We start from the raw sequence: 26,655 nt of genomic DNA, 5'->3' as shown, positions 1-26,655 counted from the left end.
CCAAGACCCCTGGGGCGAGAGACAACTAAGATAAAGGGAAAAAGACAGGGACAGAGGGAGATAATAGAAAGAGATGAAGTAAATGATGGGAGTCTTTATTTAAACTGCTTTTAGGTTATGATGAAACAGCAGTTGCTCGAGTAAACATGTTGATAGAAGAATTTAGGTTTTGAACAATTGCAGTTTTTGTCATTCTGGGGGCATTTTATTTTCTAGTCATTATGAGTGCTAGTATTTCGACTTACTTTGGCAACATGTTCAACATCCTGATAACAAAGGCTATTGAATGGACATCAAGTAATCAAGGAGAGAAAACCAAGGAAAGAGTGCATGAGAGAGAAGCAAAGGGGGCGCTACTGTAGAAAAAAAGGAGAACGATGATACCTGATTGATTGATTGATATCCCATGGTGGGTCAGTGATTTGAGTGTGTGTGTGTGTGTGTGTGTGTGTGTGTGTGTGTAACTGAGACTGAATGAATGCTAAGGAAATGGGACCTGAATGCACCCAAGTGCAGAAAACGTAGTTAACAATGACCTTAATGTGCTGCCTCCAATTAATTCCAGTCCCTCACAGAGTGCTTGCCTATGTTACCTTAACCAGCTGGGGAAACCTCTGATTAAAAATAAATCAGCTTTTCTCTGGTGTATTCTAAACTGCCATTGCCTCGTTCACTTCAGCATTACAAGAGTCTAATCCTTCTCTCCTGGGAAGGTGGCGTTTTAGCCATACTAGTAGGATTGCTACAGTATGTGGGTTGGTCGGCCCACCGCTTTGGTCCAGACTTAAACATCTCAACAACAACGGATGGATTGCCTTGCAATTTTGTACATATAAGTGTGGTTCCCAAAGGATGAATCCTAATGACTTTGGTGATTCCATGTTTCCTGTAGCGCCATAATGAGGTTGACGAGTTTTTTATTTTTTTTTGTGAATTATCTCAAATACTAAATTGATTGCGATGAAGTTTGGTAAACTAAACAAAGTTTGTTTTTTGGAAATCCAAATTTGTTCTCATCTAGCTAATTTCTGACATTCGTGGGCAAGTGTGTCTATGTTCCCTCAACCCTATGTTCCCTCTTCCAAAATGTTCACCACATTTTACTGGAATTTATCACATTGAAGAAATATCTTACCTCTGACTAATAATTTATCTTTCAGATAATCGCCCCCACTAAAACACTTGTTTCATCCCAATAGAATGGTGGGAAACATTAGGATGCAGTAGCTTTACCCGTAGCACTGATGTGCACAATCATCAAGTGGTGTTTGTGGGCTGCTGTGGCTGAATGTGGCCCTGCTTTGTGATTTACATGCTAACTCTGCCATATGCTCGATGCTGGGGAATCGTTTCATATTCTAATGCCATGACAAGAAATATAGCCATCGAGTGTGTGGTTGCCGCTGTGCATATGTTTGTACTGTGTGTGTGTGTGTGTGTGTGTGTGTGTGTGTGTGTGTGTGTGTGTGTGAGTGTGAGTGTATGCATGCACTGTTGTCTTTAGTGCTGAGTTTATGATGCAAACTAGTTCCGTAACAATGCCACCACAAGCTTTTCATTTGGCTCTTTCTGATTACATTTCCGTAAGAGAAAAATTAAACCTTGTATGCCACCGAATATATTTTCAGATTGCTGTATGTTTAGTTTTCAATTTGTGTTTGGGCACATAACAGGTAATAAAATGTAGACCCGGTTTAAGTAAGGATCATAAATCTGTCGTAGTCATAAATCAAGGAACAGACCCTTGACAGCTAGGCTGTTGAATTATGTCATTTTCCATCGCTTTTCATACTTGTGTAAAATGATTTTCTCAGTCTTCAGGGAGTTTACATACAGAGTAATGTGTTGTCAAAGATGTAAAAGCTGATAGGGCAGAGTCAGAATACCAATCTCACTGTTTTGCTTTATTATCATTGTGAGCATCAAGATCACAGATATACAGCGACACAAACTGTAATTGGTTCAGTGCTGTGTCATTGCAGATAATGTTTGGCACGGAGTAGGCACTTTTTTTTTTTTTAGAGGACGTACAATACAAAGTGGCTTCAGATGCAATGACTGATTTTGAACTGCATGTTTTTTTCTGTCTCGACTCGGGTGTCCTTCCCCACAGTGTTCGGTGTTGTTTATACCACAATAAAGAGGGAGCACATTGAGCTGTGCAGGGCGACTGTAAATTGTCGATAACCTACATTGCAGAGGACCATAAATATCAGCACCCAATATTTGCCACAGTTGGTCACCATCAACTGGAGAGGCAAACAGGCAGTCCAGGGGTGCTCCACTGTACAGAGGCGGCGTTTTGGATACGGCTGTCACATGTTGACTGTGCTCGTCTGTAAGTGGGAGGTTGAGTGAGCCAGTTGAGGCCATTTGTCTTAAAGGTCCTATGCATGCTGCTTTTTGGATGCTTTTATATAGGCCTTAGTGGTCCCCTAATACTGTATCTGAAGTCTCTTTTATATAGACCTTAGTGGTCCCCTAATACTGTATCTGAAGTCTTTTTTATATAGGCCTTAGTGGTCCCCTAATTCTGTATCTGAAGTCTCTTTTATATAGGCCTTAGTGGTCCCCTAATACTGTATCTGAAGTCTCTTTATATAGGCCTTAGTGGTCCCCTAATACTGTATCTGAAGTCTCTTTTATATAGGCCTTAGTGGTCCCCTAATACTGTATCTGAAGTCTCTTTTATATAGACCTTAGTGGTCCCCTAATACTGTATCTGAAGTCTCTTTTATATAGACCTTAGTGGTCCCCTAATACTGTATCTGAAGTCTCTTTCCTGAAATTCAGCCTTGGTGCAGAATTACAGCCACTAGAGCCAGTCCCACAGTGAGCTTTCCTTAGGATGTGCCATTTCTGTGTCTGTAGCTTTAAATGCTATTGAGGAGGAGAGAGGGGGGCAAGGTGGATGGGGGCGGGGGCATGCCATGCTTCGCTTGTTTTCAAGCCATGATGTCTCTCTCTCTCTCATGGGTGGGCCAAATTCTCTGGGCGGGCAAAGTAGAGAAAGGGGGGGTAACCTTTCCCCTTATGACATCATAAAGGAAAGATTCCAGATAGGCCCATCTGAGCTTTCATTTTCTCAAAGGCAGAGCAGGATACCCAGGGCTTGGTTTACACCTATCACCATTTCTAGCCACTGGGGGACCATAGGCAGGCTGGGGGATATTATTATATTAATGTTAAAAAACCTCATAAAGTGAAATTTTCATGCCATGGGACCTTTAAGAGCTATTTACATGTCTTCTTCAATGCAGTGAGGAGAGCTATGCACATAACCTTGAGGCTTCTTACTACAATAGTGGCATTTGGCAATTAACTATGCTTTTTATACCACAAATGCTACACTTGTGTGTATTTGCGCATTTGCTGCTATAAAGCAAGCAGACGCAACATCATAATAGATTTTGGAATATATTTTAATCAAACATTCTTGGAGGATCTTGTTTGGAAGTGTTGTGTTTGGATGGCAGGTGTTAAAATGTTCCATAACATATTTGCTGGTTTTAATTACAGCGATATATCAGTGATTGTAGTGCAGTCACGGCACTGAATGACAAAATATCATCTCTGATTGATTCATGAAAAAAGCTATAAGCCCTGTGACAGTTGTTTAATGTTGTCTTTCCTTCTTCACAAGCATGACGTTTGCTTTGATTTAACTGTTTTCTTACACTTCCCACGTATGGACTTCATTTGTTTCAAATCCATCGTTAACTATGTCTGTGGCCTTGCCTCAGTAAGTTATCCTTCCTGTGTTCTATGGTTCATTTTACATGTCCTCAAGTTAATTCCAGTCCTAATTAACTACCTTTGAAAGGAATCTGTGCGATAATTACCACAAGGAGGTGGAATGGAAGCAATCACACTCTGCACAATTTATTCCCCATCACAGGGAAAGCCCTACAGAGTCAGCCGCTGGCTTTTTTTTTTTTACATCTTTTTTCATTACAATCACCTTCAACACTCGCTTTAGAAGTCAAGACAAAAAAACTTTCAGGTGGCTCCACAAACAAACACCCCAGCTGAGTTTTTAGTCTGGTGTGGCATTATGTAAAAATAATGATTATAATAAAAACAATGAGAGCTGCAATAAATAAACAGAAAAAGCCAGGGGCTGTTGTGTAAAACAGCTCCCGCAGCAGGGAACAAGCAGAAAAAAATGAGGTATGGACATCATAATAACATCTAATATCACCAATGAGGAGAACAGAGCATAAATAAGGACACACAGTGTCATTGATGCATTGAAGCACCTAAATCCCAGACCCGGCCAATATGGTCCAGATCTAGAGACGCAGCAGCAGCAGTTTCAAAAGCAGGGGCACAGGCAGTGTACCAAATAACAGAAATGTTACGTACTGTAATACTCCGTATTGTTAAACGCACTAACCCTACTTAAAAAATGACTTTATTACTATGGATATTGTACATTAACTGTCTTGTCAAATGTTCACCTCTGGTGCCTTTTTTAGGAGAATATATTTATATTTAAGAGTATAGCCCGAAAGATGAAGTCTGCAATTCTTTTATTCAGCCCAGAGCGGTGTCTGCAGATATTATTTTCGACTACATACAACCTCACAGACCTTTAATAATTAGATTTCAGTTTCAGTTATAGTATATGTGGCCTGAAAGGCAAAACAAAGCACACAAGGCTCTTGCTGCTCCCTAAAAGCTTTGTTTTTCACCTGGGGGCCTTGCCTTAGGCCTACTTCCTGCGACACACAGTGTTGTGTCTGATGCGCATTCTCGTCGGCTGGCATTTGGTCGTCTCGTCTCTTTTTGGATAAGTTAGCAAAACCGTAACCTAAAAAGTTGTTTATGTACCTAATCTTAGCCTGTTCCCCAAGTTCCTGTATTCTGATATCAATGTAGGCTAGTATCTTTCGGCCCTCAAGGAAGACTTTAAATTCAGCATGACATAGGTGTGAGACCAAATACATATATAAATTATGCAAAAACATGGGCGTATGCCTTGATACTTGCATGCATCAACAAAGCTGATCTCATATTGTTTGCCTATATTATTCAGTCTAGTTTGCCTAATTTTCCAAGCTTTAGAAATAAAACTAGCTCAGTCCAACTTCTCATTTTAAACAAACCTAAAATAATTCAGGATTGTTGTTCTTACAAAGGTGCACACAGGTTATCATATTAAGTAGCCTAGCCTAAACTAAGTGGCTGAGAGAGAAGCCCCTCACTGCATGGTCACAGAGCTGGCGAAGGCATGCACTGTTCAGTTTTAGGGAGTCCCTTCCACTCACACAGTAATAACTGAAGGCAACTCAAATAACCATCAACATTGTAATCGAATCTTGTCTTACCTTGAATATGGTGGCAGAGAACAAAGTAAAAACATAAGTGAGGGGTGCAAATATAGGAGTTGGACATGTCCCCTGTCCTGGGTGTAATCCCAACATGTCATTTTGTGTATGTCCTCCTGGTTACTTTAGAGAGGGAATGAGAGGGCCAATCAGATTGTGTTGTCCAAAAGAAAAGAAGCTGCGTATGTATGTTTCATAGATATTCAGAAGGAGAAATAAATGATTTATACAGTCTTATATAATCTTTGGCATTTAGCATTATCAGCCGCGGGATTAATTGTGTGTCTGGGGGTTACTGTGACAAGTCATGGCACACACACACACACACACACACACACACACACACACACACACACACACACACACGCACGCACACACACCGATAGACAACTTATAGCATGCTAAATGTGATGGTGATTGTATGAGGTTTCATGAAGCCATGAGGGTGCTTTTTATCCAATAATAGTAAAATGTATGAATAGCTACTAATCTGCAAATAAATAAACTGTGTAGTCATGAGTTCACTTGCACGTTGTTTTTTAGCATTCTTAAAAAGGTTATTGTGAATGCTTACAAGGGGACAAAGCCTGGAGATAAAAGTTGGCTTGTGTCTGGAAGGTGGCCAGTTCAAAGGTCTGCATGCTCTTTTAATTCATCACTGAGGCCTGGTCAACAGATGGACCCGCCGGCCCAGCACTTTGACAATACATTAATGAACGAGTCCATTTTAAAACCCAGGAGGGGAAGGCGCCGCTGTATCTGCTCCTGCACAGTAAATTAGATTGACTTCTAAACTCAGAGAAACAGATGATGCAAATGTCACACTTGATCAATGCATTTGGCTGAATTAGCTAATGCACCTGCGAACCACACCTTACATAAACATAAAGTATTTGCTGCACCGCCACGAGGCGGGACTGCAGAATGTTATGCGAAGGAACATTGAGTAATGCGGACTGGAGTGACACTTCTCTTTAAAAATTATGGAGGAATTTCATCTGGAGAGACACATTTACCACAGAAAAAGTAAAAGGATGTTTGCAGGAGAAACATATTGGGTGGAAAAGCGTAGAAGGATGTGAGCAATGAGATTTAACTAACCTTCAAACGACGGTCTGCCACTGTGTTCTGAGACTTTGCCAGAAGGAATCACTGAACAAACTGTTGTCTGTTACTATGAACATGTTAAATGAATGATTGATTGATTATTTGCCGGTGGTAGCGTGTCCTTTGATGATCAATGGCATTCTTGCCAACTTGTGTGTGAGATGTTGCTGTGTATGAGGCTGGATATGAGGTGAGATGGCAACCAGTCAGATTTTTTCTGAGAGAAATGATTGCATTGAGTTATCTAAATATTTTCTATATATATATATATATATACAACGTTACATACTCAAAGGATTGACACTTTGCTTAATGCGCTTGCCGAGAGTTAGATTAAGAGATCAAGACCACTCTCATGTCTGTAGAGTAAAATATGAAGCTTCAACCAGCAGCCGGTTAGTTTAGCTTAGCATAAATGCTGGAAAACGGAGCAAACAGGTGGTCCATACACTTACTGCTAAATTCTAGCACTCCAGAAAGTTTCTAGCACTCCAGAAAGTCTTGTAGATGAGAGTGGGTCGATTCATAAACAGAATTCTATGTCCTTAGTTAATGTTGAAGGACGGAAACGTGAATAACGTGAGTACAGTTGATGGACAGTGTGCTAGATTTCTTTGGTTATTAAAACTGGAAAGACATCAGAACATTTAAAAAAGCATGAATGGGTGCATAGAATCTAAGAGACACTGACACTGTGCTGCATTCAAAGTCTTTTCTAGGCAACTGTCTTAAACTTTTAACAACCCACCTGATTTTGTTTATGGGTCCAACAAACCTGCAATATGTTTCAATGTTCCATTTTTTAGGAGCAATAAAATCGAAGGCAGTCATGGTCTAAAGTCATTTTACTATAATATAACGTAAGTTATAAGTAGTTATGATACTGTTTACCTTGATATTTTTGGCCACAATAATTGTAGTGTAAAAATGTAATACTTGCACATTTTTACTTGAGACTGGTAATGATCCCCTCATCTAAATATGCTTTACATCATGAAAATATAGAATTTTAGATGAATAGACACAAATGGTAAATGTGGACGTTGACATATTTATCATCACACCTCATGTCATAGGACTGTAGTAATTTGAGCGAAAAACCATCCAAAGTCTTTTAGTCAATGTCTGAATTAGAGCCAGTGTGCTTGGCTGAATTTACCACTTTCATGAACCATATTACTATTTTAAAAAAAGTTGTGAAAGGATTGAGAGATGAAAAGAATGGAAAATAGATGAAAGTTGGCTCATTTCATTTTCCAGTTCTCCTGAATAAATCAAAGTTGGTTTAATAGAGATGAACTTTACTCTCAGATAGAGGTTTTGGGGAATATGTCCACTTCCTGTTCCATTTCCATTCTGTGCACAGGCAACGTCTCAGAAGATAAAAACCCTCTCAGAGGCCGTTGGGCCTTTTCATCACTCAGGTAACATAAATTCAATTTTTTTGTGGATGGTCTGAAGTCAAGAAGTCCAATTTCCCCTTCACTACTCAGAAAACCTTCATCTCCCAAAGAATCAAGTGGGAGGTTTTGTGTAGTTTTTTTGAGTGCAGCAGTTTGGAGGGAGGCCAGGCGTACCCTGAGGCCTCATCGATCTGACACTGGAGTCTGACCAGATGGGGTTTCATTCCAATTCATATTGTATTAAAATGTAGAGCATAATAGGATCCTTTTTTAGGTATCTTTTCTAATTTTTTTTAAGATTTCTACACTTCTCATCATAATTCTCTATGTAATGGTTTTATTTCAAGTGTAGTGATGTTTGAAGCATTATGATGCAAATATATCAGAGATTTAGGGCTGTAGCGTGCCACGGGTCCCCAGTGGTTGGGTAGGTAGTCACGCGGTGAAGACCTGCGCTCTGCTGTGCACATCACTCCAATAAAGCGGGTGCTCATTTATGAAAACCCAAGAGCCAATGTTGTAAATAAATTGATGCTCACATGTGTCACTCCTTCACACCCCACCTTCCTGCGGCTCACAGTCTATCATTTGATATGAGTGTGTCTTGATTACTATTTACTGTGTTGTCAAGGTGAGCGAGAGACTCAACATTGTGGGTCAACAGATTGACTGTCACAGCACCATGGAATCAGCTACTGTTTGCTGTTGAATTTATATCCACTTACTGTTTCTTTCCTCCCTCCCCTCTGAAGAATGCAATTGTCAGAGCTGTGTGTCGCTTTGTTTTTTGTGTCCAAAAAAGTTGACAAGCTGGAACCAGAGTAAAATTGGGCAAATGACTGAAACGAGTAATTGATCATCAAAGTAAATTTTCTGTCAAGTAAATAGCAATTGTTTTAGTCTCATCATTTGTATTATATCCTTTTGATCCAGATGTTCTGTAATACATGAATGTATTTTCAGAATGTAATTCAAATTGAAAAATGGCTAGATTCAGGTAGAAACATGAAGTCATTTTTCACCATGCACCCTGAGCACCAACTACACATCTTTTCACATTTGCAGCACTGCAACTGTCCCTGCTGTAACTCATTTTCTCTAGCCTGTGGCGCAAAGCTGAAAACAAACCACCCACCTCCCCAACAGTTACCCATATTTCACATGATTAAGCTGACTATTAGTTAAAGCTCTCCTCCAGACATGTTTTAAAGGAGACCTAGAATGCTGTTCCTTATTTTCTGTCATAGTTATAATGTTACAATGTCTGATGTTCATATTAAACGTGACCCAAGCTTTAAATAATAAGCTTTGTGACGCCGGCTACAGACAGCCGTTGTATCAGCGGTAGTTGGTGGTTCAGTTACCCAAGAATAGGTGACTTTGAGCCGGGTACAGAGCACCACGAGCTGCTGGTCATTAAGGCGGACATTAGGGTTACATTTTGTCCACAAAATATGAGCATTTTGCAGCGACAAAAGTTAAGAATAGGCACCAAACCGACTAGTTAAGATTAGGAAAAAGATTGTGGTTTGGATTAAAACACTCCTAAGGAACATGCATTTCCAGTGTGATAGACTTTACTTTTCCCTGGGATGCCGACTCCGCTCTCTGGCTTGAAAGTCCTGTATGTTAACGCCCCCCCATCACCCCGACCACCTCCCTTCGTGGCCAGCCGCATTCTTATACAGCGGCCGTCAATGTGGTGAATACAGCAAAAAAAAGTGGAATGGTTATGAATTACAGTGCTTCATTTTTCATAGCTTTTTAAACAAATGGTTCATAAGAACAGGCTGGAAGTAACAATGAGCACATTTCATATTTTTACTGTAAGTGGAGGGGGACTTAATGCATGACTTCCATGTATGATATGTCAGGCAGCTACTTATTTTTTCCAGTCAGTATGTATGTATGTATGTTGTCCCATATAACAATGACACTGAAATAAAAATCCAACAAATCATCATTTGGACTTTGAACTGTTAAATAGCTTGTCCTTCTTATGTTTTTCTTCCAGGTCCTGTAGCTGTGATCAGTGGTGAGGAAGACTCTGCCAGCCCTCTTCATCATGTCAACCATGGGATTATTACCCCCTGTACTCTGGATGCGGGTCCTGATGCAGTTGTCATAGGGATGACTCGTATTCCTGTGGTGGAGAATCCTCAGTACTTTAGGCATGGACACAACTGCAACAAGCCAACCACCCGTAAGTCCCTGTAAAGTTTCTACTTGTTAGCACTCCTTTGTCACGTTGTTGTGCGGTGACCATTGTTACACAATTTCATGGAGATACAAAGTGACCCTTGAACTACAGTTGTTCAAGCATGAGGCTAACTATACTAAAACTGTATGGCACTTAGGGAACACAAACTCCCACTGAATGTTATTCACTGTATAGTAAAGTGCAGCATCTGGCCAGATATCAAACATCACATATTTATAAGGCTCATTCCAACTGTTGCATCTCCATTGTAATTTGTTGTTTATCTTTACAATGAGAAAAGTGGCTGGGCCCTTGGGGCAATAGTGTAATTTAGTGTCATCTATAGAGTCAGTGTGATCATATGGGATTAGCATCTGCTGGCTCACTTCCAGGCTCTTCATATAGGATCTGTTCAGACAAACGCAGCCTTCTGTATACCAGCTACTGGTGTTCAGACAGCCCCCCTCCACCTCATTTACTCTTCCTTCGGGACTCATGTTCCAGGTTGGGGAAAGACAAGACCACTTTAAGGCCTAATTACTCACAATTACATCAACTGCTCAAGAGAATCAGTCGAAAACAACTGTGCCAGCAGCCAGCCACAGCCTGGTGCCTGCTGCTTCCCTTCCCCACCATGCCAGTCACACCAACTGGATTCAAACACGGAAAAGACTCTCCACCTGTCTGAGATCAGGCAACCCTGAACCCTTTCAGCTTGGATCTGCAAAGTTTACATCTTGGCGCGCTCTCGAAATGGCCGTCAATCAGCCTAACAGAAGTTGACTTCTGAGTTTGGGCCAATGAGAAGGAAGGAAATCCCATTTAGAGGTGATAAATAAATGACGGGTCTTATGTTTTATGAATTGCATTAATTGTTAATGGCCAGCCGGTGACTGATTTATAACGTCTCATGCCTTGCACAGGAGATCTGATTGCGAGCTAATGAATAAATGACAGTGAGCACAAATGAAACTTTCTCCCGACTACCGTGCGCCTGGAATTGAAAGTCAGACCGTGGCTGTGCCCGATTGCAGCTTTGACGTGGGCTTTACAGAATGTTCTCCCTCTCTGAATGCTGCATCCCTTGTCTTATTTTTAGATTTAATTATATGTGGGTGCATTAAAAAAGGAAATGAACCCTGAATTCACTACAAGGTCATAATGGCCACTGCTTTCTGCCAGCGGCTGGAAAAACAAAATGGCTCCGAACGGCTTTTGCCTCTGCCGCTCATTCACTGAATATGATTGTATTCTTTACCCTCAGGACACACACACACACACACACACACACACACACAGACAGGCTCTGGAAAGGAAATGTCTCTGTGTATCCATGTGTATATATACAGTATGTGTGTAGGTGTATGACAGAGAGAATGAATCTGTGCATGTATGTGGATGTAGGCATACCGTTGGTATGGCTTGTAGGTAGAATGAATTTGCCAATATCTCTCCTTACTTTCCTCTACCTCCATTATGGTTTAATAAGTGTCTTCAGTTAGGGGTCCCTTGGGTCCCCATTGTGCTGCTGGCCTTGCTCAGCCTGACTGTCCTGCAGCTTCACTCCGCTTACAACCAGTGTGGCAGCTTTATTGATGCTCGGCCACCAATCCATAATATATTCATTCATTTACTTGAAAGCCTCTTATCCAGGAGAATAGCTTGCTGCCACACACACACACACACACACACACACACACACACACACACACAGTCCAGCATTAGGCACACATACATTTAAACACAATCACACTTATCCTTACCTATAACCATCAGGAGTTCACAAATGTGATGGTCAGTCCCAGTCTGCTTCCACTCCCAGTCTCCTGCGCAATTTATAGTGTTGGGCACTGTGTATTTTGAAACCACCTCCATCAATAACAGTGAGGAGGAAGAGGAACAGTTTGTTGCTGTCATGCTGGCTTCTGTTTAAACAGCTGCATGTGATGGGAAATTGCCTGCTGCAGAGCTCACACCAGTGATTCCAGTGTGCCTTACCAGATGTATTATTCATGAGTGTTTCATCTTCAAGTCAATACTATATACAGTATATATTTTCCATCAGTTTAATAGAGGAAAGCCTGAGCGAAGAGTATCTCGGCTGTCAGGATGTGGCACATAAAAACAGAACAAAAACACAAAAAAGAACAAATATGATCAAATTGTACTTGCCCTCTAGTTGAACCGGCAACCTGTACACTTTCAGTTGTAAACAAGCTTGAGATATTACGAGCATTACCAGAGAAGTGTTAGCACAGTTGTCATTGTGATGCCAATTTAAAAACATGAAGTGTTGTCATTCAATTGGTTCATCTTCTGGATGAACCGGTGGCTTTGGTTAAACAGGCAAGCCGTGACTGATTAGAATATTCGTTGAGATCAGCTCTTTTTATTTTTTTCACTGGGGCTGAAAAAGACCAATCCAGGAGAAATATAGCCGCATTAGGGAGATAAAGGCAGAAAAGGCAAAGGACAATTATTTAGCCTAATGACAGATCCATATCTAGCCCAATTCGCTGTCTCCCAGCAAGTGGCTTTGTTTTATCATTCAGCTTGCTATTTTAATTACAGATTTGTCACATCCCGCTGGCCAAAATTAGACAACAGCTTTTGATGTTGGAGTATAGCGTGTAGCCTTTCATTATATCCATGTTATTAGGGATGTCACACATGGGCATAGCTCGGACTTACCACCACTCTGTCCCCTCTGCTTTCGGTGTAACAGGGACATAATTATGTTCAAGGTGACGTTTTTGAAGATTAAAATGTTTCCAGCAGAGACAAGGAGTGACTAATTTGGTAGCCTTAAAGCTCAGCAAATGAATTGAAATGTAGAGCAGATTGATTGAAAGGCAGTTATCATGCACCAAGGCTATGATTCCATGAATTATAGTTAGAAACAGAAAAGCCCCACAGGCTTGCCAGTTGTGAATTTAAACAACTTACTTTAATTAGTTACTCAAGAAGTCCAAGATGAGTTCCTTTCAGCTCAACCCAGAACAGAGCAAACTAGTAACTTCTTGGTAGAAAGAGCTCTAAAAAAGATGTTTGTTGATGCCAGGTGCAATCTAATGAAAACTGTTTCCAGATGGACCGAAACCACATTAAGATTCACTGAAGATCCCATCATCAGAAAAACTTCCAGACACAGTACAAAGTGCAAATGCAACTGCCGTTTCCAGTCCATGTACAGTACAACGACACAGAATGAGCAGTAAGCAACGAAAATGAAATAAATGAAAGAGTAAATTAAAAGTGTTTGCTTCTGCAGACATGTTTAATTGGTTTTCAAACCTTTTGCAATCTAGTGGTGAAATGCTAAAAACAAGCATAGAGTCAATTAAAATACCAAACCACTTCTATAAATTTCTTGGCTCCTACCACTGTAAGCCAAGACAAATGTGTAATTTGATTACAGATATAAGACCTATTTTCTGAGAACATGTGGTGTGTACAAAAACACATTCAGTATAACACTGGACCAAAGTGCTGCCAATTAAAGTAAGCTGTAAACCTAAAAGCACACTCTCATGAGTGTTGACAGGTCAGCACTAATATAATTTCAATCAGGAGAGACTCCTTGCAGATATGCAAACATTTATTAATAAGATATAACCAAGTAAGTATAAACATAATTATTTGGAGATTAGACTCCATTGTAAAGGGGTATCTATACAAATCTAATGTTTAGGAAAACCAAACACATCCCCCAATGGAATCTAAACATTGGTGGTGGTGAGAAAAATCCAAAGACGTAAAAACGAGCCGTCAGCCGGGAGAAGACCGAGAACACCGTCGAAAATGTCTGGAGGTAGAAGGGGAGGAGGCGGGTCGCACTCTCGTCTGAAAATACAACTGACAGAAGCAGGAGAGAGAACAGATTTAAAACATGGTAATATGCTGTGATTGGTTAGAACATAAGTGCCCGATTCTAATTGGTATACAGAACCGTAACACCCACTGCCTAGCTGATCAGTTAAAGAGAAGAGAGACAACGTAATAGAAGTCTCCATGACAGAATTTAAGCTGAGCTACATTAGTTAATTCCTTGCACAGAGCAGCAGTAGAATAAAACAAACTTACATAAATGTACTTTTCAGCCTTTATAGAAAGATTTTTACACTGTATCCGTGGGGACAGCTCCTCTAAGATGTCAAATATAGCTACTTTGTGTTGGTAGTCACTTTTAAAGAACCTCCCCTGAGCAGCAAGTGTAAAGTACTTAGTGCTTAAGTGTACCTAATGCTTAAACTTTAATCATAATAACACTGAGCTTTGGGAGAAGCCATTGTCAAAAGGAAATCAATACACAATTATATCTCTATGTTTACGCATTGTAGAATGGAGCCTATAAGTGTTGACTATTAATTAGATGAGTAAGACATTATGAAATAACAATTTGATTAAATTGTGTAAACTTATTTAAATAAATCAATATGTTCAAAGGTCAAATCATGAATGCTACTTTTTCAGACGGTGTTGTCACCAATCGTCGCCTCATCTTTTAACCAATCACATGCCCCCTGGCCCTCCTAAGCAAGCTCAACAACTGCTACTACATTTAGCCAGTAAGTTAGCCGGAGCATCAACAATGCCCTTAGTAACTGGGAATCAACTAGTCTCGCTTTGCCAGACCCGCTTCCAAAGCGCGCTGAAGAAGGTTCTGCCTACTCCACATAGCATTCAGAGATGGGAGGAAAACGTGCTCTGGTTTATTGGCATTTCTTTAAACCAATTACAATTGTCATTGGCGGCGCTAAGCTCCGCACGGAGCCGCTGTAAACTAGTTGTGCGAGAGAAAACTCAGATTGGACAGATAGTCTGGCTTGCTGTCTGGATTTACCCTGCAGAGATCTGAGGAGCAGTTAACCATAGTCCTCACAAATCAACCGGAGTTTAGAATTCCAACACAAAGAAAGAGGAAGGAAACGGAAAAGACATGCATCTGGCGGAATTTTCTGCAACACCGGAGCAATCCCGGAAGTGGAATGCGAAGGATATAGACTAGAAATCAACCAACTAGCTTGTGCTGTAAATGTACACTTTGGGACTCCATATCGTTGGACGCAGTCTTCTGTATGTTTTATGAAATGCTACAATTTTTCTGCTTCTAGCTGCTACAGTAGTAGCATAGTACATGGGCTTGGCCTGATCTTTGATTCAGGGAATTTTTACATAATAAATGTAAACAGGATGATTTTATGGGAGATGCTTTTTTCGTTATACTGTTAGTGTAGCTAAGCTAGGCATAGGTGGTTATCACACACAAGCCAGAGTGTTCATTAAGTCCAGGCAGCAGAAACCCAGGCCGGGAGTCAGCCAGCCACAGCAGGTTAGGAGGAGATACCCACTGAGAGTCAACAGTAAGTGCTGGTTGTTCATGTCACAGTCGCACAACGATGCCAACAAACACAGAGCCCCTGTGCTGCAGTGAATTTAATGGCGGAGAGCTTTTTGTATGCTATTAGCTGCTGGATGAGTACCTCTCACCTAACTATTAGCTCCCTGTGGTGCTTGTTTTGTAGGCAAGCTAAACTATGAGTACATTACAGTGATCTCAGTGAAGTTACTGTCCTTTGTAAGTCACAGTGACTATAAAACCTCAGAAGATAATCATTATCAATATATCTTTTTTTCAAAGAATTCCTCTTATGATTGTAGCATTAATCAGACAATGTATGATTTATGTATTTAATAGGTTTTGACTTGAAGTGGTAATGTTTTAAGACAGCTGGCCTAATGTAGCAGTGTCTTGTAACTATATATACAAACTAACTAAAATGTAGAGCTGATGCAGGAAATGAGCATTTGTGAGGATGTCCTCAGTATAAATTCAATATTAAAGCATACACCCTGCAAAAGACATGTTGTCAATGATCAGGAGGCACGCATCGATTGACCCACCGCACACACTCAGGAAAGCTGTCAGGCAGAAAAATACTCACGCACACACCTATGAGGCAGAAACACACACATGAATGCACAAAGTTGGCAGTTAGATCAAGATAAACACACCTTCAAAAACACACACACGCACGCACACACACACACACACACACACACACACACACACACACACACATACACACACAGAGACATACACACATACTGAAACTGGGGAAAGTTGGCAGGTAGTTGTTGTCAAACGCACACACGCACAGACACGCACGCACATGCACACACACACACACACACACACACACACACACACACGACATATTAAACATCTGTGCCTTCCGAGCAGCCTGACCTGACTAGCTCAGTAAAATTTGGTTCCCTGTAGTCTCTCGGCTTCCAGGGAGAATGTTTGATGAATGAATGAGATGGTCAGTGGCTATTTACCATATGAACAAAACAAACCTACATGGAATATTTACATCTAGGAAATAACGAAGAGAAGACAACTGGTACAAATGGAGAGTGAAACAGGTTTTCGATGCTGCTGAATTAGTAGTGGACACAGTGGTATCCTCAGGAGAGCTCCACATTTAACTTTCATCAATTTGCTGCAGTTGTGCAGACATTATTTAAAGGACAATTCCGGCGCAAAACTAACCTAGGGGTTATTAACAGATGTGTACCCACTCTGTTGCTCTCTGGGACATGTTTTCATGCTTATCGAATGTGTCTGTAGTTTGGAAGAAGCTAGCGCAGACGCTGATTAGCTTACAACGCTAGTATTCGGGGCACAGGGAAAGTAAAAATAAATTGCTATTTTGTACCACTAAAAAGGCTCAAAATATCACCAAACTTCAACGGTAGCATAATGAGGGTCCCTACATGTTAACCGAAGCATTGAGAACTTTGTAAGTGTACAGACAGTTTATTGAATGAAGAGCTGCGGGAGCTCCGTGAAAGGGCTACGAGAGAGAGAGAGAGAGAGCTCTGCCGCAACAGAGCCTCGTACTTCGGAAACCAGTCATGACTTACAGCTGGCGATGCCAACTAAAATCTAAAGCAATTTGCTCAATATATCTGAAATAATCGCACTGATGTAAACTTGTCTAGTGTACTTACTCAGTGGATAACTGTCCATCTGGTCCCTCCGGTCTGGGTCGCCATCCCCAATTTATTTTCGGGACATGGAAAAAAGTTTCATGTACAGCCTTGTTTATCAGAGAGGGGAAATCTTCAGACTACAAAACACTGCGTCTCTTGGGTGTTCCCACTCCGTGCAACACAGACACTCCTGTTTGGTGGCCATAGCTTCACAATGTCCACAGGTACACCACCAGTTTCCCCAAGTACGAGGCTGTGTTGATAGCTCTCTCTGCCACCCCAACCACCATGCTGTGATGATAATATTCTGTTTACATTTGAGTATTATTATTATTATTATAGTCCACATAGGTTAAACAAGTTTGTTTTGGCTGCAAGAGGGGTGGAAAGAAATAATGGGAACAGTCACTCAGGATTAAGAAAATGTAATCTTGTCTTGAGGAAAAACAGTGTAAAACTGCTTTTACACATAAAAGGTGGTTGACAGGTCTTAGAGAGTGCTAACAGTGTGATTACTGTACACTAGAATTAAGGAAAGTATGTTCTCCTGGATAATGAAAATGAAAATCACTTTTCACTCATGCATCAAATGCAATAAGATAAATATTCTGCATCAATAACCTCCATAGTTGTACCACCATTTCTGCAGTGGAAGAATTGACTTAAATGCATCTAGTGAAAATAGAGCTGTTCTGTTGATTACAGCCCCCTCTGACACATTCAATTAGCCAATGCAAATGAAGAAGTGTTTCAGTCTCATAACATTAGTTTGTAAATGGTTACACAACCTCTGAGAGTGAAAAGATATGTTTTTGGCCAGTCTCTCCCGTCTGGATGTGGACGTTCTGTGTAGTAACCATGCCAGCATTACTTGCAAGTTTATGATTATAAATCAACAATTTCTTGTTTTATAATGTGAATTTTTGTAAAAGTGAAACGTTGGTCAGGACACAGAGAGAGTGCAGGAGATGAATTAAAGTTAATTTCTGGGATCAGAGGTTTTTTTCCTTAACTGACCACAGCACGAAAACAGTATTTTAAATTATATAGTAGATTTCAACAGCATTTCAGTGACTATATTTTTCCACATGTGACAGGTTTCACAGTATCTTCCAGTCATATTTCTCGGCAAAAACAGCTAAACAGTAAATTATCATAAATAACAGTGAGATGCCAGCGCAGTAACGGCAGCTTGTTTACATCCCTCCTCTACCCGGATTGGTCTATAAGTAAACCTCTCAGCGCAATCACCATGTACTGATGGATGGGTTCATTTTTATGTCAACATCAGTCTTACTCTTACAGTATAACAATATGTCCCTGTGATGTATTATATTATTGGTGGCAGTGTATGCCAATGTATCAGCCTGCTTAATAGAGTCTCAAATAAGTATTTACATGGGTTTGAAAAGTTTCCAAATCTGGTGACAAAGTTGCTAAGTTGTTAGAGATGAAAAGTGACACCGGTGTTCTGTTACCAGATGAAGAGTCCACATAGCTTGTTTAAGCTATGTTTCAGTCTCAAACTAATGTTATGAGACTGAAACACTTCTTCATTTGCATTGGCTAATTGAATGTGTCAGAGGGGGCTGTAATCAACAGAACAGCTCTATTTTCTACAGCTCTATTTTCTCCACTGCAGAAATGGTGGTACAACTAGGGAGGTTATTGATGCAGAATATTTATCTTATTGCATTTGATGCATGAGTGAAAAGTGATTTTCATTTTCATTATCCAGGAGAACTTATTTTCTTTAATTCTGATGTACAGTAATCACACTGTTAGCACTCTCTAAGACCTGTCAACCACCTTTTATTTGTAAAAGCAGTTTTACACTGTTTTTCTTCAATTCAAGATTACATGTTCTTAAACAGATGAAGAGTCCACATAGCTTGTCAAGCTATAAGTCGAGTTCTCATCAGTTATTCTACTTAGTTGCAGTTCATTCTTGACACATTTTGACACTACAGTTAAAGCACATTTTGGTTTTCTGACTGAACGGTAATAACAGATCACAGTTTGTAACTTTTTTTTTTTTTTTTACATTTCATGGAGTAAAAGTGCAGAATGAATTAATCTAGCACCCAGTGAGGACAGACTATGTGGATAGTAGGCAAACATGTCAGACAGAAGAGTGAATTGTTCAAATAGTGAAGTAAGTGTTCCAATGAGTGTGCTTGAGTTATTTTGCATAATAACAAATATACAAGTGTAGATATTGTAATAAAAGTGATAAGATATGATTAAAACAGATGCTGTGAGATAAAAATAAATCATTCTATAAAATCACCTCACCTCACTGCAAAGGAAAAGTAAAAGTCAAGAAAACACTCAAATACTAACTTCTAAGGAAAAGTTAGAAAAATCATATTATATTCTGCCATTGTGGGGTTAAAACAGTTTCTGAGCCTCCACCTGCTGATAGATGAAAACCTTCACATTTTTTGGCATTTCAACAACTGCCTCATCCAGAAAAGCTTAATGTTGGGTGCAACAATAGTATAAGCTTCAATACCTGGATCATCAGCATGACAGGCAAGTGATAATAAGGCCAACAGTGATCCTTGAACGATCATGAATGATGGAGGAGTGCACGGAATAGAATTAAAGTAAAAGATTATTCATATGTCTTAAAGAAAGTACATTAGTGGAGAAGTAGAGATAGGATTCAGTGGGGGATAGATGTTAAGTCCGGAAACTCTTGAGACTTGTGAAAAAAATCTCTGTTTCTTTATCACCTGAGAAAGTGTGAAGATATTTGAATTTGAATTTCCTTCGAAATCCAGTCACATTGTGAATTAAAATGAATGTGTATCAACATGGTTTTTTCAGCTCTTGGAAAGCAGATTTTCAGAGGATGAAGCTTTGACAGCAGCAACGTGAGTGTCCCTGGTGGGGCTCTCACCCGGCAAACTGGCTGCCAGTTTCTGCAGACACTTGTATTGTGATCTACTTTAAAACTGGGATGTCTTCATATTTAACACTGATTTCAGAAAGGGTGTAAGATACTGTCTGACGGAAACACCAGGAGCAGGTGAAATTTTTATAGCAATCGCCTTCTCAACAGAAGACCAGATGGTGACTCTGGAGAAATGACATAAAAGAAGAAAAAACCCAGAGGAATGGTCCGACTGAACTAGTAATCAGTGTCTATGAATAAGGAAACATTTTAGAGATTACGCCACTTGGTGAACTCCTTTTAGGTAAAGCTACAGCAAACTCTGCAAGAAATAAATGGAGCCGCTGCCTCCCATTTATTATCTCTAGCAGCAAATCCTATACAAGTTGTATAACGGGATCACAGGTTTCAAATAAATGAACTGAAACATCATGGTGTGGTACCCAATTACACCTAAGATATAGTATGTATTTAGTACATTGACTTAAACCATTTCCCCCAAACAGTAGTTGTCCAATTATTGCTTAGTAATTGCATAACTGGCAGTGCAGCTTGTCAAGCTTTTCTCAGCATTTTGAAGCGCTGTGCATGGGGCTGTATCAAGAGTTACTCTCTCTCTCTCTCTCTCTCTCTCTATATATATATATATATATATATATATATATGTAAAGAGTTTGGATAGTGTTTTTTACCCTCTCCAAAACCAAAAATGGGAGCAAAAGTTTAAGGAATGGATTAAACGGTGTGTTTGTCTGCGTAAGCTGTGAACGTTAGCATGCCTGGCTAACTAGCTTAGACTACGACCTACAATAGAAACCCTACCCAACGTTACTTCCAAGGCCAGCAGCAATTCATACTACAATTTGTGGGGTTATTTGTGGGGTTACTAGAACATCTACTCTGTAGGCTTTGTAGGTCAAAGTTGTACAATAGCACCACATTCTGTTTCACATTGCAGTGAAATCTTAAGCTCATTATGGTATAGATCAGATAAAGAGAAAAGCGTTACACAAACACTGACTATTCTGTCCTGGGACATGAAAAATAACATTACTTTTTAAATGGTGGCATTCCCCTTCATGTACTGTATAATTAATTATGGTTAAACAAATATGGACACCGATTGCTTGCAACCATTAGAATTTCCAAAGGTTCACATTTAATTAAATTTCTAAATCATGATTTGATTTAATATTTAATAACTTTGTTTAGTCCTTTCACCTGTTTTCTTTCTCCTGTTGCTAAGCATTAAACAAGCATTTCTTTTCATTCATATCTTTAGGCAGAGAGATAGCTTCTACAGTGTACAGCTTGTTAAGCACTCGCATCTTTATCTAGATGTCTTATCTGGAAACTATGGAAGGGTTAATGCCTGATGAGATGTCCATTATCAGGAATTAATGGACAACTGGGAGGCCATTAATTCCTGATTATGGACACCTTAAAGGGCATTGACCTGCTTATACCATGGTCACTTTTTATGACCATTAATTTATATTTTCATGCATTTTGCAATTAAAATCCAGTTATTTTAAATAATAACTCTGTTTCCCTATTTAGTATCAGACTAATACCTGGAACACTCATTCCCATCCCTTAAGGTTATTATGCAATGGAAACGTTGTCCACTTCTCCAGTAAATAAGACGGACCTTGGATACGACCTGGCAACGGGAGTTATTTCTAGTCCGCTTAAATCACCCCTTTGGCTCAGCTCTGAGCCAGACTTTAGCCAGAAAGCGAATGTGATGCTAGCAAGATTCAAAGTGAATAATCTTGTGTACGGTTGTATCAGTAAATATAATTTGACAGTATGTATAACAACAAGAGAGGCTAGCTATCAAGCCATGTCATTGTCAACAAATGATACACCATGTGTACTGTCGGCTGCAGTCTGAAGTAGCGAGTTGAATAGTGAATGAATGGGATTTGAGATTATCTCTAAATGTGAAACAAAGTAAGTTCAGAGGGGCGGTGTAACTTACTAACATCTTGTGGTGTTCAGAGGAAGAGGCACTGAAGGACTTCATTTAGTGTTGCAAATAATATATTCAGATTTTTATTTTATTTTATGTAGCGCATTCATTTGGAACAGTAAACAGACAGTTTCACTGGAACTACTTAGGTCTCCTGTATCACTTTTTAATGTACACCCTGCAGCCAATCATAATCAAGTATTCACCCAGACTATGGTATGCTGTATGTATAAATATATAAGTGTGTTTATGTGTACACTGTTATAAAAGCAGTTGAATTGTAATGGTTAACCAAGCTGTCATGTTTTATTCAGAGTGAGGCATGAAAAGCAGTTCTGTCAGGACACACTTTTTCAACTCTTTCATATTTGGCAGATATCAGGGGTAAAGTTTTACCCCTGAAACATACCAGGCTCCATATTTCTGTTTTACTATTTCTCTTTCTTCCCCTATCTGTCTTTCTCACTTATCCTGCCTCTTACTCTCATGACTGTGGTCAACTTGCAAGACAGTTTTGTTCGGCTAATCAATAGGACAGGACACTTCAGTTCTGTGATCACAAAGACTGCAGTTAATAAAAATAAAGATTGAAGGTCACAATGTCTTAAATACATATACATATATATATATATATATATATATATATATATCCTGTAACTCTAAAATGATCCTGTTTGAGAGAGTTATTAGGAAAGAATAGAATATGACATATAGAGACAGAGCTTAGCTAGTTGTTTTATTTACCTCACAGAGATTTTTCAGAAGTAGACATTTTACAATTTTGTTCTCATTAGAAAACGTCCCCCTGTGTTGTTTCAATGCCAACAGGAAAAAAAAACAAGGAATCCAGATAAGTGATTTGCAGCTCTGCAGGTCCAGTGTCATCTCGCTTTGGAGATTTAAAACCACTTGAACCCTAATGTTCCCAATATTCTCTTTTAAGTAGCTTCAAAGTCAAATAAACTTTGTTTTTGTTTTTTTGCAGTTTGACAATGTCACATATTCGGTAACTGCTTCACTGAAGCTGTATCACACTTGTATTGAGAGAAATATTCAAACATTCAAGATGTTATTTTATGGATTCACGATTATATCAAAAAGAAAATGTAAGATGCGTTGTGCATCATTTTCTAATCCCTTTCTTGTTATTTAGCATGATATATTTAATACTGCGTCTTTAGAAACTTGAGATCTTGACTAGAATTTAAAATAGGACAAAGTAGCTGCACCCACAGTGCAGCACACACAGAGGCCAGTACTCTCTCTCTCTCTTTCTCTCTGCTTCTCTTGTCTTTCACTGCTTCATAATCTCTCGGTCTCCTTTTTGCCTCTCTTTTTTCTCTTTTGCATTTGTTAATTCTCCTGCTTTAGAGATGATGACATTCATGTGGGGTGAAATTATCCCTCTAAATATATTTTTCTAATATCTAGCATGTTTTGTAGTCCTATAATAATTTACTTACGTTTAATACCTTCCTGCCTGTGGTTTAGTTGTCCAGCATATAAAGCGGAGAGACATCATCCTGAAGAGGGAGTTGGGTGAAGGAGCATTCGGAAAAGTCTTCCTGGCAGAGTGCTACAACCTCAGCCCCACCAAGGACAAAATGCTGGTAGCTGTCAAGGTATGTGTTCTCTCTGTGTGTGTGTGTGTGTGTGTGTGTGTGTGTGTGTGTGTGTGTGTGTGTGTGTGTGTGTGTGTGTGTGTGTGTGTGTGTGTGTGTGTGTGTGTGTGTGTGTGTGTGTGTGTGTGTGTGTGTGTGTGTGCTGTGAAAGCCCATAAGGAATCATTTGACATTTTGGGTAATACACTTTCTCAATTCCCTTTCTTGTGAGAGTTAGATAAGAAAAGATGAAGAAGATCACCACTTATATCCATATGAAAATATGATGAAGCTACGACTGGAAACGGGGAACATCTATCCTTATCTTCAATATAGAGCTTTCAATAATTCCACAATGGAACAAAACAAGTAGTGTTCATGTACACTACTTACTGCTAGCAACCCCACAATGATGCAGTGTGACTCTTTTTATAGATTTGAAAAGCACACGTGCAGTTGTGCCAAAAGTTAGGTGAGCCTTCCTATGTAAGCCCAGTAGGCATGTTGAATCATGCTTTGACCTATGACTAGGTCCTGCAGTGGGCTGTGCCATCATAAATCTAGTGAGCCCTCTGACACCATTCTCTAGCTCTGAGCTAACTTACCTTTAAGCTGCCTTTAAATCCTACTCTTACCCAAGCAAAGAGCAGACACTCAGTGGCATGACCCGGCCTTGTGTCTGTATCTGCTTAGGTTACAGTGGCTGGCCCAACTTGCTTGATAAGCAGTTTAATGTGAATGTCATTGCCTACTCCACAGTCCAACAACCATCACCCTATACATCTGCTGGTTCCACTAGTCCTACCAATAGTCACTAGTTAGCTAGTCTATATAGACAACATTTCATTTAGTGCCACCAGTGGTGGCATGTCCCTCACCTTCCATTTTCTTTGTGTTGGCATCCTAAACTTCGGTTGATTCGAGAAACACCCTCCGAGCCATAACTGACCACCAGTAGAATTCTCATTACACACTCGACAGCCATTTTAATTCAAGAGCTTGCCTCCCTACATCCACATGTTCCACCAAAACAAGTTCCTTCCCGAGGCTATTTTGCAGAGGCACCGTTGCTGCGTCCGGCGCTTAGCACGAGATAATTGTGATTGGTTTAAAGAAATGCTAGAGCACGTTTTTCTCCTATCCAGGAATGCTGTGTGGACTAACCAGACCTTCCTCTGCAGTGCTGTGGAGGAAGGTCTGGCAATGTGAGACTACTAGTTAGCAAGCCTTCTGGCACAAGCAACTCTGCAACTCTACTCCTGTCAGTGATGACACAAAATTATGAGAATTAGTATGAGTCCAAAATCCCAATTTGCTGCTCACTATGGAGTAAACTACTTAGTGTTACATAGGGAGACTGGAGTGTGGCACATAAGCTAGGCTAAGCTTACTGTCTCCTGATTGTAGCTGTATAGTTAATGGACACATATTAGAGTTGCATCAATCTTCTCTACTAACTCCCAGCAAGAATGTGATTAAGCATATTTTCCCAAAATGTCAAACTACTACTGAAAATGACAGTTTGGGAGGAAAAAAAGGTTCAGTGGGGGATTGCAGAAAATCCCTACCATTGTTCTCTCAAATAGCGTACCTGCTCGACTCGCCTCGACTCTACTCGCCTTTTTTGGTTTTCCATTCTGATAACACGTCCCTGGTAGCTGCCAACAGGTATTTTATGTAGTATCACCTCCGTCGAGGTTCCAAGCGAGCTGAAGCGATACCAAAAGGTGACGTGAAAACCTGCAGACTACTGATTGGCCAGAGAGAATCGTCACTAATCACTGCATCATCGTTGCTATAGCAACAGATGGGGGTGTCCTGAACAAACTCACCATTTTTAAATAGTTTAGCCAGCTGTGTTTTTTATGCTGCCTCCAGCTTCTTTAGAAACTAAATGTGTCTTCTGGCAAACAGCCACATGCTGAGAGTCAAAAACAACACACCTTCCACGTTCTGTGTGTGTGGCGCGTTAGGTCATGGCAGTTTCCTGCGGCGTCGCTATGACGACCAGCCACGCTCACCTCAGGCATGACGCGGTACTAAATCTGCAATGGAACAAGGAGGACGGGGCACCGCGGCCGAGTCAAGTCGAGCCGAGTAGAGCCAAGCAGGTACCATGTAATGGAAAAAGGCCATTAGCTTCCATTAACATGGTGTACAGTAGGTTGAATCACTACCATGTTACACAATAGTTGTCACTGATCAAGGTTGGCATTACGGACATTTACGAATACAAAAATCAAGAATGAATATTGTTAGTAGGGAGATTTGGCATCTTTAACTTGAGACACAATGTAGACAAAAATAAATAAAGTGGTTGGTTTGGTGGCTAAGGGCTCTCTAACCTGGGGTTGGGTTCCCCAGTCTTTACCTGTCTTTGTACCCATTCAAAACCTGTTTAACTATCAGCCAAGAGACCTGCAATTACTGTCAAGCAAAGTGAACATGATGCTTTGTTTTGAAGAGCTTAAAGCGTTGAGAACCATTGCACATGTGTGGTGGCTCTCAATGCTTTCAAAGTGCTCAACATTAGGTTGTGCTTGCCAGCTCGCAGTGTGAATATGCATCTACTGTATGAATGTGAAGCAGGGTGATACTGAGTATGAGGTTGCAGACTCAGCAAACCCAGAAAAAGAAAATTCAGTCAGAAAACCGCCCTGACCTTGACAGTGAGTGTTTTGTGGAAAATAATAAAAGAGGCGATCACATTCCAGACAGGAAAAGTTAGTGGAGGAGTTAAGATGAAGATGATGTCTGGCTGTCACTTCCTTTTCTTAGCATTACAGAATACATTTATAATAAGAATCCTTTACAATGACCTCTTTATTTTTTTTAAACACAATGCAATGTGCATATTCATCTGGACATGTTCCTGTATGTGATAAAGCAGAAAGAGGCTCTCTGAATACACTTAAAGGTCAACAAAGGGAAAATTCATTGCAGCACTTTGCCTCAATTTATTGTAGTCAGTATTGTTTTGGAGGGATGCCCAGACACAAAACATTTCCTTAAGAGTGCGGTTTGATTTGGTAATAGAGTTTTATGGCCATTTTACCTACTCTGCCGTACATCTCAACCACCTCCAGCACTTCACTGCAAGAACAGCACATATGAATAAATGTATTTCCATCCCAAGGTCTT

General features: G+C 40.1%; 1 protein-coding gene across 2 annotated transcripts in view; it reads left to right on the top strand.

Moving 5' to 3' along the window:
* The window catches only part of ntrk3b (neurotrophic tyrosine kinase, receptor, type 3b), a 223,950-nt gene that overhangs the window by 175,408 nt on the left and 21,887 nt on the right, over positions 1–26,655 (top strand). For both annotated transcript variants that reach the window (XM_078260759.1, XM_078259942.1), the window contains exons 11-12: positions 9,855–10,043; positions 23,405–23,535. In XM_078260759.1, coding sequence (XP_078116885.1) covers positions 9,855–10,043; positions 23,405–23,535 — 320 coding nt within the window. The remainder of the gene's footprint in view (positions 1–9,854; positions 10,044–23,404; positions 23,536–26,655) is intronic.

This window comes from Sander vitreus, chromosome 1 (assembly GCF_031162955.1).
Source record: "Sander vitreus isolate 19-12246 chromosome 1, sanVit1, whole genome shotgun sequence".
In the NCBI taxonomy this organism is placed as follows: domain Eukaryota; kingdom Metazoa; phylum Chordata; class Actinopteri; order Perciformes; family Percidae; genus Sander; species Sander vitreus.
The sequence above is the reverse complement of the archived record's forward strand: the minus strand, read 5'-3'. Positions and strand labels throughout refer to the sequence as shown.